This window comes from Neomonachus schauinslandi, chromosome 4 (assembly GCF_002201575.2).
Source record: "Neomonachus schauinslandi chromosome 4, ASM220157v2, whole genome shotgun sequence".
Lineage (NCBI taxonomy): Eukaryota > Metazoa > Chordata > Mammalia > Carnivora > Phocidae > Neomonachus > Neomonachus schauinslandi.
Genome location: NC_058406.1, coordinates 106128306 through 106141083, shown reverse-complemented (window position 1 = coordinate 106141083; position 12778 = coordinate 106128306). Strand labels below are relative to the sequence as shown.

At 38.9% G+C, this 12778-nt stretch overlaps 1 protein-coding gene across 2 annotated transcripts in view; it reads left to right on the top strand.

Annotated features, from left to right (window-relative positions):
• Positions 1–12778, top strand: part of PRKDC (protein kinase, DNA-activated, catalytic subunit) — a 247255-nt gene that overhangs the window by 223607 nt on the left and 10870 nt on the right. For both annotated transcript variants that reach the window (XM_044914628.1, XM_044914627.1), the window contains exons 71-76: positions 590–773; positions 1575–1755; positions 2562–2722; positions 6036–6247; positions 7862–7949; positions 8041–8184. In XM_044914628.1, the coding sequence (XP_044770563.1) occupies positions 590–773; positions 1575–1755; positions 2562–2722; positions 6036–6247; positions 7862–7949; positions 8041–8184 (970 nt within the window). The remainder of the gene's footprint in view (positions 1–589; positions 774–1574; positions 1756–2561; positions 2723–6035; positions 6248–7861; positions 7950–8040; positions 8185–12778) is intronic.

The following is a 12778-nucleotide window of genomic DNA, read 5'->3' as shown; positions in this document are numbered from 1 at the left end:
GGATGGATGAGCAGGGCAGAATGGTTGTTGGGACTTGCTGGGTGACAGCCCCTTCTTTTTTGTGCCCCTTCTTGTACCTTCTCTGTAAGCTGCAGGCTTGACCAGGGCTGGTAAGCTCCTTCCCCAGAGTAAGACAGAGAACTAGACCTTTACATGCACCAGTATCTGTTGTTTTATCAGCTATAAATCACATTAGCAACTTAAAAATCTACTCTGATTATTAATGTATATGCACAAATGCATTAAAAAGAGACATTTTCTTTCCTTTATAATAGATTTAGGTGCTTTGACAAAATGCAGAATGATGGTGCTTGAATAAAAGTTTATTCAGTGTTTTAATTACCTTAGCCTCTGTAGACTTTGATACAGTCACTGCTAACAAAGAACATTTTTCATTAATGTGAGTTCAAGAAATTCCCTAACCAATGTTTGAAGCCAGTTTCTTATACTTAACAAGATTTATTTTAATTTCTTAATAGAAAACAACTTTTGTACACTATGAGTATCTTTTTTTTAATTTATGGCATTCATTTATTTCTGAGAAAATCATGTGTGTGTATGTGTGTGTTTTTAATCCAACAGGTGAGAGCACATCAAGTTACTTAAGCAAAAATGTTCTGGCTTTCCATGACCAGAATATTCTCTTGGGTACAACTTACAGAATCATAGCTAATGCTCTCATCAGGGAGCCAACCTGCCTTGCTGAAATCGAGGAAAGCAAGGCTAGAAGAATCTTGGACCTTTCTGGATCCAGCTCAGAGAATGCAGAAAAGGTAATGAGTGAATTTGTGTTTGTGTGTTGTACGTCTGTAATGTGCAGCCTTCTAGCCACACAAAAGAAATAATGAGAAATGATGATTGCTTTGTGTTTTGAAAATGTATTTGACAGTTATGCACAGCCAAGTTTCTTACGTGGAAAACTGACATACTCCATGTGTTTCCTGCTTATTTGAATAATATAGATTGTTTTAGTATTAGAAGTGAGAAATTTGTGTTGGATTGATGTGGACAGTTCTTCCAAGAATTTTGTTAGTGGATTTCACCACCAGTCGCCATTCAGATGTCCCATTGGCTTGTGGAGCAAACCAGCCTTTTCCACTTTTTTATGTAGTGTCTGCTTTGCCTAGCTTTTCTCAGATGATTTTGTATTTTCCATAGTTAGCAGCCTCTCCTTATCTCCCTATGCCCACCTCACTTTAGTTGTTAGCCTCACCTTCTTCCTCCTCAATGTTACTACCAACATCTGTGCAGGGCGGTAAGGGTAAAGCACAAACTTCCATCTCTTCTTCAGTTCCTGACAGCCTGCATGACCCCCCATTGATCTTTGGTGCCAGCTCTGCATGACCAGTGGGCCGTCTGGGTTTTAAACGTACTGAGGATCAAACTGGAATCGCTCACTGTTTCACAATCAGGGCAGACAGACTCCCTTTTCCATTTAACCAGCTTTCTGTGTTATCTCATGGCTCACAAATCACAAGTATTCTTTCTGTATCATCACAAGTAGAAAGTAGAGTTCTTCCAGAAAATTTAAGCTGTACTCACAGGTTCATAGCTGAGACCTCTGTGAATTCTAGGTGATCGCAGGTCTGTACCAGAGAGCATTCCATCACCTTTCTGAGGCCGTACGGACAGCTGAGGAAGAGGCCCAGCCTTCCCTTAGGGGCCACGGTCGTGTAGCCAGCCTCACAGATGCTTACATGACACTGGTGGATTTCTGTGACCAGCAGCTCCGCAAGGAGGAGGAGAGTGCATCAGGTGAATCACAAAAGGAAAACCATTTAGTTTGTAACATTGTGTTAGCCAAAGTCTTAAGACTTCTATAGATACTTTAGGTTTCCTGTTTGCTTGTTTTTATTTATTTATTTGTTTATTTAAAGATTATATTTATTTATTTGAGAGAGAGAGCACATGCACACATGAGTGGGTGGAGGTGCAGAAGGAGAGGGAGAGAGGGAATCTCAAGCAGACTCCGAGCTGAGCTCAAAGCCAGACGCAGGCCCAATCCCACAACCCTGAGATCATGACCTAAGCTGAAATCAAGAGTCAGATGTTCATCTGACTGAACCACTTCGGAGCCTCTGCTTGTTTTTAAATGACAGGTATTCTGAGATAATTTTGTCTTTTTAAGAGGCAATGACATCTTCAAGCAACACGACCTGCATATAAACAGAGTCAAGCTATCTTGTCTTTCCATTTGCTTATAGTTTCTACATTTTACTTGTAGCTTTGGTAATATTGGCTTTGTGACCTGCCTCTTGGTCCTGAAATAAACTCAATAACCAGGAGGTGCTCTATGTTCCCACCCAGCCCAGGAAGGAAACTATGCTGCATGCAGAATGCATGATCCAACGAAGAGTTCAGCTTCAAGATGGAAGCTTTTACATATGGACCAAAACTGCATCTGGTGTTTGTTGATCTAAAGTACTTGTTAAAAAAGAGAACAGTGACATATTACAAAATATAAGCCCAAAAGGGAAATACAGTCATTTGTTAAATTTATAGTTTATGTATGTATAAGTGGATATACTGACCATTGTTTTCTTCTCTCCTGTCCTTGGTAGTTACTGAGTCTGTAGAACTTCAGACGTTTCCAGCCCTTGTGGTGGACAAAATGTTGAAAGCTTTAAAACTGCATTCCAATGAAGCGAGGCTGAAATTTCCCAGACTGCTGCAGATTATAGAGCTATATCCAGAGGAGACCCTGAGCCTAATGACAAAAGAGGTTAGTGTCTGTATTCTAATGATGAGAACTTTGCAGAACTTAGACATGTTTCTGTTTATATCTAAACACATCAGTATGTGCAATGCATATGTTACAGGTTTTCCTAACCAGCATTGCATTTTACTATATTCCGAGAACATATATAATTTAAAGCTATATAAAAGAGCGTTCACATTTACCCATTTTCCTCTGTGGGTGTTGATAAGAACACTGTGTCTGAACAAGGACCTCAGGAAGAGGAGGAGATATGTCTGGGACAGAGGTGGGAATTTTCTATAGCACAGTTTGCTGGCCAGAATTACTAAGCTGTAGTCTGGAACATCTGTTGGTGCCTTATGCTCAGTTTATTATTTATCTCAGAGAGAGGGAGTACATTTCAGCTGGCATCCCACCCCCGGTGACTGTAGTACCTGCTGGCAGTACCACGTTCATGAGGATCCCGAGGCCTCCAAGCATGCAGGGAGCAGCTAGGGTGTGCGGGCACTCCCCCACAGTGTTCTGTTCACTACTTGTATGTCCCGTGCAGGCCTCTCCTGACACGGGGCTGCATCAGCCTACTGTCTTTCTGTTATTTGAGCCATCTGAAAGACTGCTTAATGACTTTTGTAGATGTTTAACTGCAAAATAGGGCCAGGCTTTGAGTCGATAATATAATAGTTCAAAAGGGTAACATAGCACTCTGTTGGCTTTACATAGTAAATTTTTAAACAGTGCTGGTTTCTGAGCTGTGGAGACTCAGTGCCTGGCAGGGCTTTACTACATACTCTGACCTCTTGTGGATTTGGAAGGATGGGATTTTTTTTCAATACGTCCTAAAAAGGGGATTAAAGTAACTTCAGAAATGTAATAGATACATGTATGTATGTTTTTCTTAAAGATTAGTGAAGAAATGATTAAATAAATTATGATTTTAGTTTTCCCAAAATAATATTTATGTATGGTGAAGATAGCATTTCAAATTTGTGAGGAAATAAATGGAGTATTCAGTCAGTGTTGTTATGGCACCAGGGAATCACTTGAGATGGGGAACTAACCTTTATTGAGCACTCCCTGTGAGCTATGTGGACCGATGCCTTTTATCCCCACATACTTTGCTCTTTCCTCATTTAGTAGATGAGGGTAGGAAGCTTGCCATGTTCACTCCTTATACCAATATTCCAAGTGCATCAGATTTTATCTTAAAATTAACACATTAAAAAAGCATTAGAGGAGGGGCGCCTGGGTGGCTCAGTTGGTTAAGCGACTGCCTTCGGCTCGGGTCATGATCTCAGGGTCCTGGGATCGAGCCCCACATCGGGCTCCCTGCTCGGCAGGAAGCCTGCTTCTCCCTTTCCCACTCCCCCTGCTTGTGTTCCCTCTCTCTTTGTCAAATAAATAAATAAAACTTAAAAAAAAAAGCATTAGAGGAAAAAAAAGATATATGAGCAAATTTTGAAAGTGACCTTGGAATAAAAAGACAAAATCCAGAAGCTGAAAAGGAAAAGAATCAACACTCCCCTGCAGGGGAAAAAAACAAAAATATATACAAAGTTAAAAAAAAAAAAACTGCCAGAAAAATATTTGCAACACATATTAGAGACAGAGCTGATGTCTCCCTCTAAAAAAAAAATAGACCAGTAGAAAATGGTCAGAGGAAATGCATGCATGATTTAATATGTAAGAAGAATAAAGATAGATCATTTACCCTTACTAAGAAAGAAACATGAAAATTAAAATTAGATCTTTTTACCTCTCAGATTGACAATAAATTAAAAAAATTCATTGTCTCCTGTGTTGGATTTGTAGTCAACTGAATACACTGTTTTTTAATTGAATATATAATTGACATAACAATATCATAAGTTTCAGGCATACAGTAAAATGATTCAACAATTCTCTACATTATTCAGGGCTCATCACGACAAGTATAGTTACCATCTGTCATCATACCATGTTACTACAGTATTGTTACTGTATTCCCTATGCTGTACTTTACATCCCTGTGACTTATTTATTTTATAATTGGAAGTTTGTACTTCTTAATCCCCATGAACTATTTTGCTCATCCTGCCACATCCCTCCCCTCTGGCAACCCCTAGTTTGTTCTCTGTATTTATGCACCTGTTTCTGTTTTTTGTTTGTTCATTTGTTCTTTAGATTCCACATATAAGTAAAATCATATAATATTTGTCTTTCTTTGACTTATTTCACTTAGCATAATACCTACTAGGTCCATCCGTGTAGTCACACATGGCAGGATGTCATTCTTACATAAACCACATCTTCATCATCCATTCATCTATTGATGGACACTTGGGTTGCTTTTATATCTTAGCTATTGTAAATAATGCTGCAGTAAACATTAGGGTGCAGATATCTTTTTGAATTAGTGTTTTTGTTTTGAATAAATACCTAGAAGTAGAATTACTGGACTGTATGGTATTTCTATTTTTAACTTTTTGAAGAACCTCCTTACTGTTTTTTCCACAGTGGCTGCACCAATTTACATTCCCACCAACAGTGCACAAGGGTTCCCTTTTCTCCACATCCTCACCAAAACTTGTTTCTTGTTTTTTGTTACTAGCTATTCTGACAGGTGTGAGGTGATATTTCATTGTGGTTTTGATTTGCATTTCCCTGTTGATGAGTGATGTTGAGTATCTTCATGTGTCTGTTGGCCATCTGTATGTCTTCTTTGGAAAAATGTTTACTCAGGTCTTCTGCCTATTTTTAATCAGACTGTTTTTTTGGTGTTGAGTTACTTGAGTTTCCATTATGCTTTTAAAAAATAAAAATATGAAAAATCATTTTGGAGGGAAATCTAGCAATGTTTTTTTACAGTTGTTAGTGTTCACACAGTAATGTTACTTCTAGAAATTTATCCTATGGGCACACATAGCACAAGTACAAAGAGAGAAACATGTAGAAATGTCCACTGTAGCATTATCTGTAATAGCAAAACTTAGAAAATAACCTAAAAATTCATTATACATCAGTAATTAACTAAAACAGAATACTATACAGCTGTTAAAAAGAAAAGTAAATCTATTCACCTAAGAAAAACCAGCAACAGTATATCTAGTCTGATTCCATTCTTTATAAGAATGGATATTTGTGTACATACATACAAAACATCTAAAAGAATGGAATGGTGCTTCAGTGGAGTAAGAACCAAGAGGGCTGAGGGAGAAAAGATGTTTTATTTTAGACTTATGTCTGTTCTTATGCTTCTGATTATAGATACACATTTTTTATATTGGGCACATAATACTTTTATAATAAAACAGTGTTAAAAGTTTTATTCATTATTAAATTACAGCTCTCTTTGTTTTAGATTTCTTCCATTCCTTGCTGGCAGTTCATTGGCTGGATCAGCCATATGGTGGCCTTATTGGACAAAGAGGAAGCTGTTGCTGTCCAGCACACTGTGGAAGAGATTGCTAATAACTATCCACAGGCAATTGTCTACCCATTTATAATAAGTAGTGAAAGCTATTCCTTCAAAGATACTTCTACTGGTCATAAGAATAAGGAGTTTGTGGCAAGGTGGGTTGATCAAGTACTATAGGTTATAGAGTGTATGGTAGAAGCAAACATATAGAGGCTCAGTCAGTGGAGCACAGGACTCCTGGTCTTGGGGTCCTGAGGTCAAGCCCCATGTTGGGCATAGAGCTTACTTTAAAAAAAAAACAAACACATGGAAGCTTGTGTTTGTCTTCAAATTAATTAGAGCCGTCATTTAAAAAATAGAAAATCTTAGACATCTATTTGTTGAATGTATCTACCCCAGGTATGTTATTTGTCACAGAATTTCTTCCCTTTTTTAAAAAGATTGTATTCATTTATTTGAGAGAGAGAGAGAGAGTGTGAGAGAGAGAAAGCATGAAAGGGGAGAGGGTCACAGGGAGAAGCAGACTCCCCACTGAGCAAGGAGCCCGATGCAGGACTCGATCCCAGGACCCTGGGATCATGACCTGAGCTGAAGGCAGATGCTTAACCCACTGCTTTTTTTTTCTTTTAAAGTAAACTACACCCAACGTGGGGCTCCAAATTACAACCCAGAGATCAAGAGTTGCATGCTCTACTGACTGAGCCAGCCATGTGCCCCTGAATTTCTTTCCTTTTTTAAAATACATTTCATCTTAGAATGATATTCGTGAAACATTGTCTTATAATAGTAATAGTTGACAGTAATAGCTGATTGAGGCAGACTAGATGAGATGCTTTTTGAAATCAGTTCCTGAAATTGTTCTTTAATTCAAAATACCTGGGAAGTCCCTCTTAATAAGGATTCAGTAGGCTGCCTGAAGTGCCATCCTTTTCATTTTTCCATTTGATTTATAGGCGGAGACTGTTGACATAACTAGCAATGATGTATTAGTTTTGCAAGAATACTTGGTAAATACATGGTGTTTTAGGCATTCTCTGTTAAGAGCTTTTTTTGTCATGAGTTCATTTGTCTTATTAGAGTGTTTGTTTCTGAGAAGACAAGAGTAAGACACCACTTTTGTCATGGTTTGTGGTGGGTTGGCTGCGCAAATCCCATCTGCCACTGATGGTACACTGCCCACCCCCGGTGGTGTCTCTCAACACAGTCAACTGCAACATGATTAATTTTTTTAAAAAGAAAAAAGAGGGGCGTCTGGGTGGCTCAGTCGGTTGAGTGTCCAACTCTTGATTTCAGCTCAGGTCATGGTCTCAGGGTCGTGGGATGGCAAGCCCATTGTCAGGCTCCTTGCTCAATGGGGAGTCTGCTGGAGATTCTTTCTCTCCCTCTGCCCCTCCCCCACCTTGCGCACGTGCACGCTCTCTCTCAAATAAATCTTTTTAAAAAAAAGAAAAGGGAAGGGTTTGAAAGTGTGTTGAGAAAGTGGCCTTTTCTTTTATAACTTCAGAAACTGTATGTATCGAATTGTGTACATCAAAATATGAACATTTGCAAAGAGATTTGCTTTCCCCTTGTCTAAAAAGCTCACCTCTTGATAGAATACATACTTTGTACTTCATCTAATATTGAACAAAATTTTAAAGTTGCTCCTTCCCTGGACTATTGGTAATATATAGTTTTATATATGACTATAAATAATTGTATATAAATAAACTGTGGGCCTTGATCTTTGGAGGATGTTTGATTACCTAAACTTGGTAATTGTTTTATAGGATTAAAATTAAGTTGGATCAAGGAGGAGTGATTCAAGATTTTATTAGTGCCCTAGAACAGCTCTCTAATCCTGAAATGCTCTTTAAGGTAATGTAATAGCTTCTAGCTCATAAAACATAGAATTTGGATAAAACCTACTTGCAGTCAACTTGGTTTTTCTTTTTTTTTTTCTGCACAGGATTGGATTGATGATATCAAAGTCGAACTGGCAAAAACCCCTGTTAATAAAAAAAACATTGAAAAGATGTATGAAAGAATGTATGCAGCTTTGGGAGACCCAAGGGTTCCAGGCCTTGGGGTTTTCAGAAGGAGGTTTATTCAGGTATGGATAGGTGGCAGCCTGCCTTTATAATAATGTAATCATTGTGAAGATCACTATTTATATTTGCTGGTTTGTTAATAATCCTGGTTTTAAAATGTCTGTTAAATTTGTAAACTTTTCTTCAGATCTAATGCTTTCTGAGAGATAGTGATGCACATATTTAGGTGAGATAGTGGCAAGTGGGGCTATTAATAGATAAAACCATGGGGTTTGTATTGCATTCTGTTCTTCATGCTCAGATTTTTAGATTTGAAGGTTATATGTAGTTTAATATATTTGTTAATTTTTTTTAATTTAAATTTTATTAGTTAACATATAGTGCACTATTGGCTTCTGGGGTAGAATTCAGTGGTTCATCACTTACATACAACACCCAGTGCTCGCCACAAGTGCCCTCCTTAATGCTGTAGTTTAATATTTTTAATTCTCGTAACAATTTGAACGTTGGATCAAGAAAATATTTGTATTGTGTACAAGTTGGTGACCATTTTGAGCCCTTCCCTCTGTCCAAGGCATACGCCTGGATGCTACAGGACATACAAAGAGAAGACAGACCCAGTTCCTGAATTCAAAGAGATTGTCTGACAAATACAGTATATAAAGAACTGTGGCTTGAGAACAAGTATGATACATGAAATCTGTTTCTGAAGTTGCCCTAGAGTTGAAAGGAAGAGAATACCCCCCAGTTTGGAGGGAATCAGGAGAGCCCCTTGGAGCCAGTAGAGAACAGAATGAACCTTGAAATGTCCAGATTTCACAGCACCATGCCTTGTGCTTGTTGCTCCCTTTACATGGGTTTACCTCCTCTCCGTCCATCTGGAGAACTCACGCTTAGACGCTTGGCTTATGCATCATTTCTCCTCTAGAGCCTTCCCTGAACCTCCTTACCCAACAAGATTTAGATACTCCTTCTCTGTTGTGTAACACACCATATGTATACCTCTGTTAGCATTAATCACTGATTTTTGTTCTAATTTTTGTCAAATTACCTTTGTTTCATAAACTTCAAGAAATATAATAGCATTAGGAGAAGTCCTGGTACTCATATTGCCAGAGTTCTCAAGTTTCACAGTCTCTAGTGCAAAGGAAGATCTTTGTCTCTTTTGGTTTTTTTAAATAACTGCTTTATTAAGATATAATTCACACACCCTATAATCCATCTGTTTTAAGTGTACAATGCGGGGTGCCTGGGTGGCTCAGTCGTTAAGCGTCTGCCTTCGGCTCAGGTCACGATCCCAGGGTCCTGGGATAGAGCCCCACATCGGGCTCCCTGCTCCATGGGAAGCCTGCTTCTCCCTCTCCCACTGCCCCTGCTTGTGTTCCCTCTTTCGCTCTCTCTCTCTCTATTAAATAAATAAAATCTTTAAAAAAAATAAAGTGTAAAATGCTATAGTTTTTTTGTATTAGTTTTTATTATATTTACAGAGTTGTATAAACATTACACATCAGTTTTAGAACATTTTCTCTTTTTTTAAAGATTTTACTTATTTGAGAGAGAGCGGGCACGAGTGGTGGTGGAGGGAGGGTTGGGCAGAGACAGGAGAAGCAGGCTCCTCACTGAGCAGGGAGTCCAGTGTGGGGCTCAATCTTAGGACCCTGGGATCATGACCTGAGCCAAAGGCAGTTGCTTAACTGAGTCACCCAAGCACCTCTTTTTAAAGATTTCATTTATTTATTTCAGAGAGAGAGAAAACAAGTGTGAGAGCAAGCATGAGGTGGGAGGAGAGTGGGAGAAGCAGACTCCCCACTGAGCAGGGAGCCTGATGCAGGGCTTGATCCCAGGACCCTGAGATCATGGCCTGAGCTGAAGTCAGCTGCTTAACCAACTGAGCCACCCAGGCGCCCCCAGAACATTTTTATCACCCCTGAAAGCCCATACCTGTTAGCAGTTACTCCCAATCCCCCCTCTCCTGTCACCCCAGACAACCACTAAAGTACTTTGTTTCTGTAGATTTGCCTCTTCTGGACATTCTGTATAAATGGAATCTTACAACATGTGACTGGCTTCTTTCACCCCGTGTGATGTTTTCAGAGTTCATCCATGCTGTAGCATGTATCAGTGGTCATTCCTTTTTATTGCTGTATATTATTCCACTGTAAGGACATGCCACATTGTGTTTATCCTTTTGTCAGTGGATGGACATTTGGAGTGTTTCCATGTCTTAGCTGTTATGAATGCTGCTGCTGTGAATATCTGTGTATAGGTTCTTCTGGGGAGATCCTTGGGAGTGGAAAACCCTTTTTCTCTTTAGCTCTTCCTTTAATTTATGAATTAATTAGACTTGTGGACAGGAATTTTGTCTTGTTCACCTCTTCTCTCCACCTCCTAGAATGCTGCCTGACGTGAAACTGGCATCTTGAATTAGATGAATAATTGGTATAGTTTTGATAAGTAGAGATAGATTTTGGTGGGTTCTTTAGGTACATTTCTACTTAGGGTAGTTTTTGTTAATGGTATGTATGTGGGATCATAGAGGACTATCTGTTACCTACATGTGACCAGTGATATATCCTTAAAAGTGAAGATAAAACCATAACTCTCTGTACTTCATGTTATGACATAATAGTGCTAGGCTATACATGGTATCAAATCTGTCTCTAGTACTGAATATACAAGAACCTCAGAACAGGAAATAGACATACTGCAAATATACTTAAAGTCAATGTACTAGCATTAATAAAATTTATAAAATTGTAGAACACTAGATTTGGAAAAGTATTTCTGTTTGTTTTTTCTTAAACCAGTGGTCTACATGTGTTTTCTGTAAAGGTCCAGATTTTCGATTTTCAGGCCATATCATTCTCATGTTACGAGTACTCAAATCTGTCATCCTAGTGCGAAAGCAGCCCTGGACAGTATGTAAATGATAGGCATGGTCGGCAGGAATCCAATAAAATTTTATTTATAAAAACAGGCAGTGGGCTTTGACTTGCAGGCTGTAGTTTGCCATACCTTGTTCTAAACAAAGAAGCTAGGTCTGACAAACAGGAGACTTGCCCTGTATCAAATGGAGAGAATGGCAGAACGGCAACTGATGCCAAATCCTCTAGCACAGAGGAACTGGTCCATCACCTGTGAGAAAACTTTACTGTTCTGCAGCCTTCCCCCATCTGCCCTGCTCTCAGGATGCTCTGACCCCTGCCCCAGACAGAGGGCAGGGTATTTCATCATAGTTTGCTATCTGTTTCTCTCCTCAATCAGTGTGAGAATATCGACAGCGGCCCTGTTCATTGGTTCATGTAGAATACTACTGTGCAGTAAAAAATTTTTAAAAATTAAAGATGATTGGGGACGCCTGGGTGGCTCAGTCGTTAAGCGTCTGCCTTCGGCTCAGGTCATGATCCCAGGGTCCTGGGATCGAGCCCTGCATCGGGCTCCCTGCTCGGCAGGGAAACCTGCTTCTCCCTCTCCCATTCCCCCTGCTTGTGTTCCCTCTCTCGCTGTGTCTCTCTCTGTCAAATAAATAAATAAAAATCTTTAAAAAAAAATTAAAGATGATTGGGTAAATCTTGATGACTATTATTAAGCCACTATTAGTGATTCAAAAGTCTTTTGTTTTTTGGGTTTTTTATTTTGATATCAGGATTATAATTTATTTTTTTTTTTTAAAGATTTTATTTATTTATTTGAGAGAGAGAATGAGAGAGAGAGAACACATGAGAGGGGATAGGGTCAGAGGACGAAGCAGACTCCCTGCCGAGCAGGGAGCCCGATGTGGGACTCGATCCCGGGACTCCAGGATCATGACCTGAACCGAAGGCAGTCGCTTAACCAACTGAGCCACCCAGGCGCCCCAGGATTATAATTTAAATAAGTATTTGAGTAGAGACTAATACAAACAAATATTTGTTATGTTCCAAGATAAAGTACTTCTAATAATTGCTTTTATAAATATAAATTATCTATAAAAGTACAGATATGAAGGGGTACATGCACCCCAATATTTATAGCAGCATTATCAACAATAGCCAAACTATGGAGAGAGCCCACATGTCCATCGACTGATGAATGGATAAAGAAGATGTGGTGTATATATACAATGGAATATTACTCAGCCATCAAAAAACGAAATCTTGCCATTTTCAGTGACATGGATGGAGCTAGAGTGTATTATGCTAAGTGAAATAAGTCAGAGAAAGACAAACACCATTTGATCTCACTCATATGTGGAATTTAAGAAAGAAAACAGATGAACATATGGGAAGGAGGAAAAGAAAAAAAAGGAGAGAGAGAAAGCCATAAGAGACCCTTAAAGATAGAGAACAAACTGGGAGTTCACGGAGGGTGGTGGGTGAGGCTGGGCTAAATGGGTGATGAGTATTAAGGAAAGCACTTGTTGTGATGAGCACTGGGTGTTGTATGTATGTGAGGAATCACTGACTTCTACTCCTGAAGCTGATATTGCACTGTATGCTTACCAAAATTTAAATTAAAAAATAATAATAAAAGAAATATAAATTATCTAAATAATGTTTATACTGGCTTGTGATCCAAAATAATGGTTTAAAGACCTTTATTGCTCTTTAGCTCTGATGAAGAATCACAGGCTTTTCATTTTTGTTCAATTACTCCCTTTATTTAGTACCTCGTTCC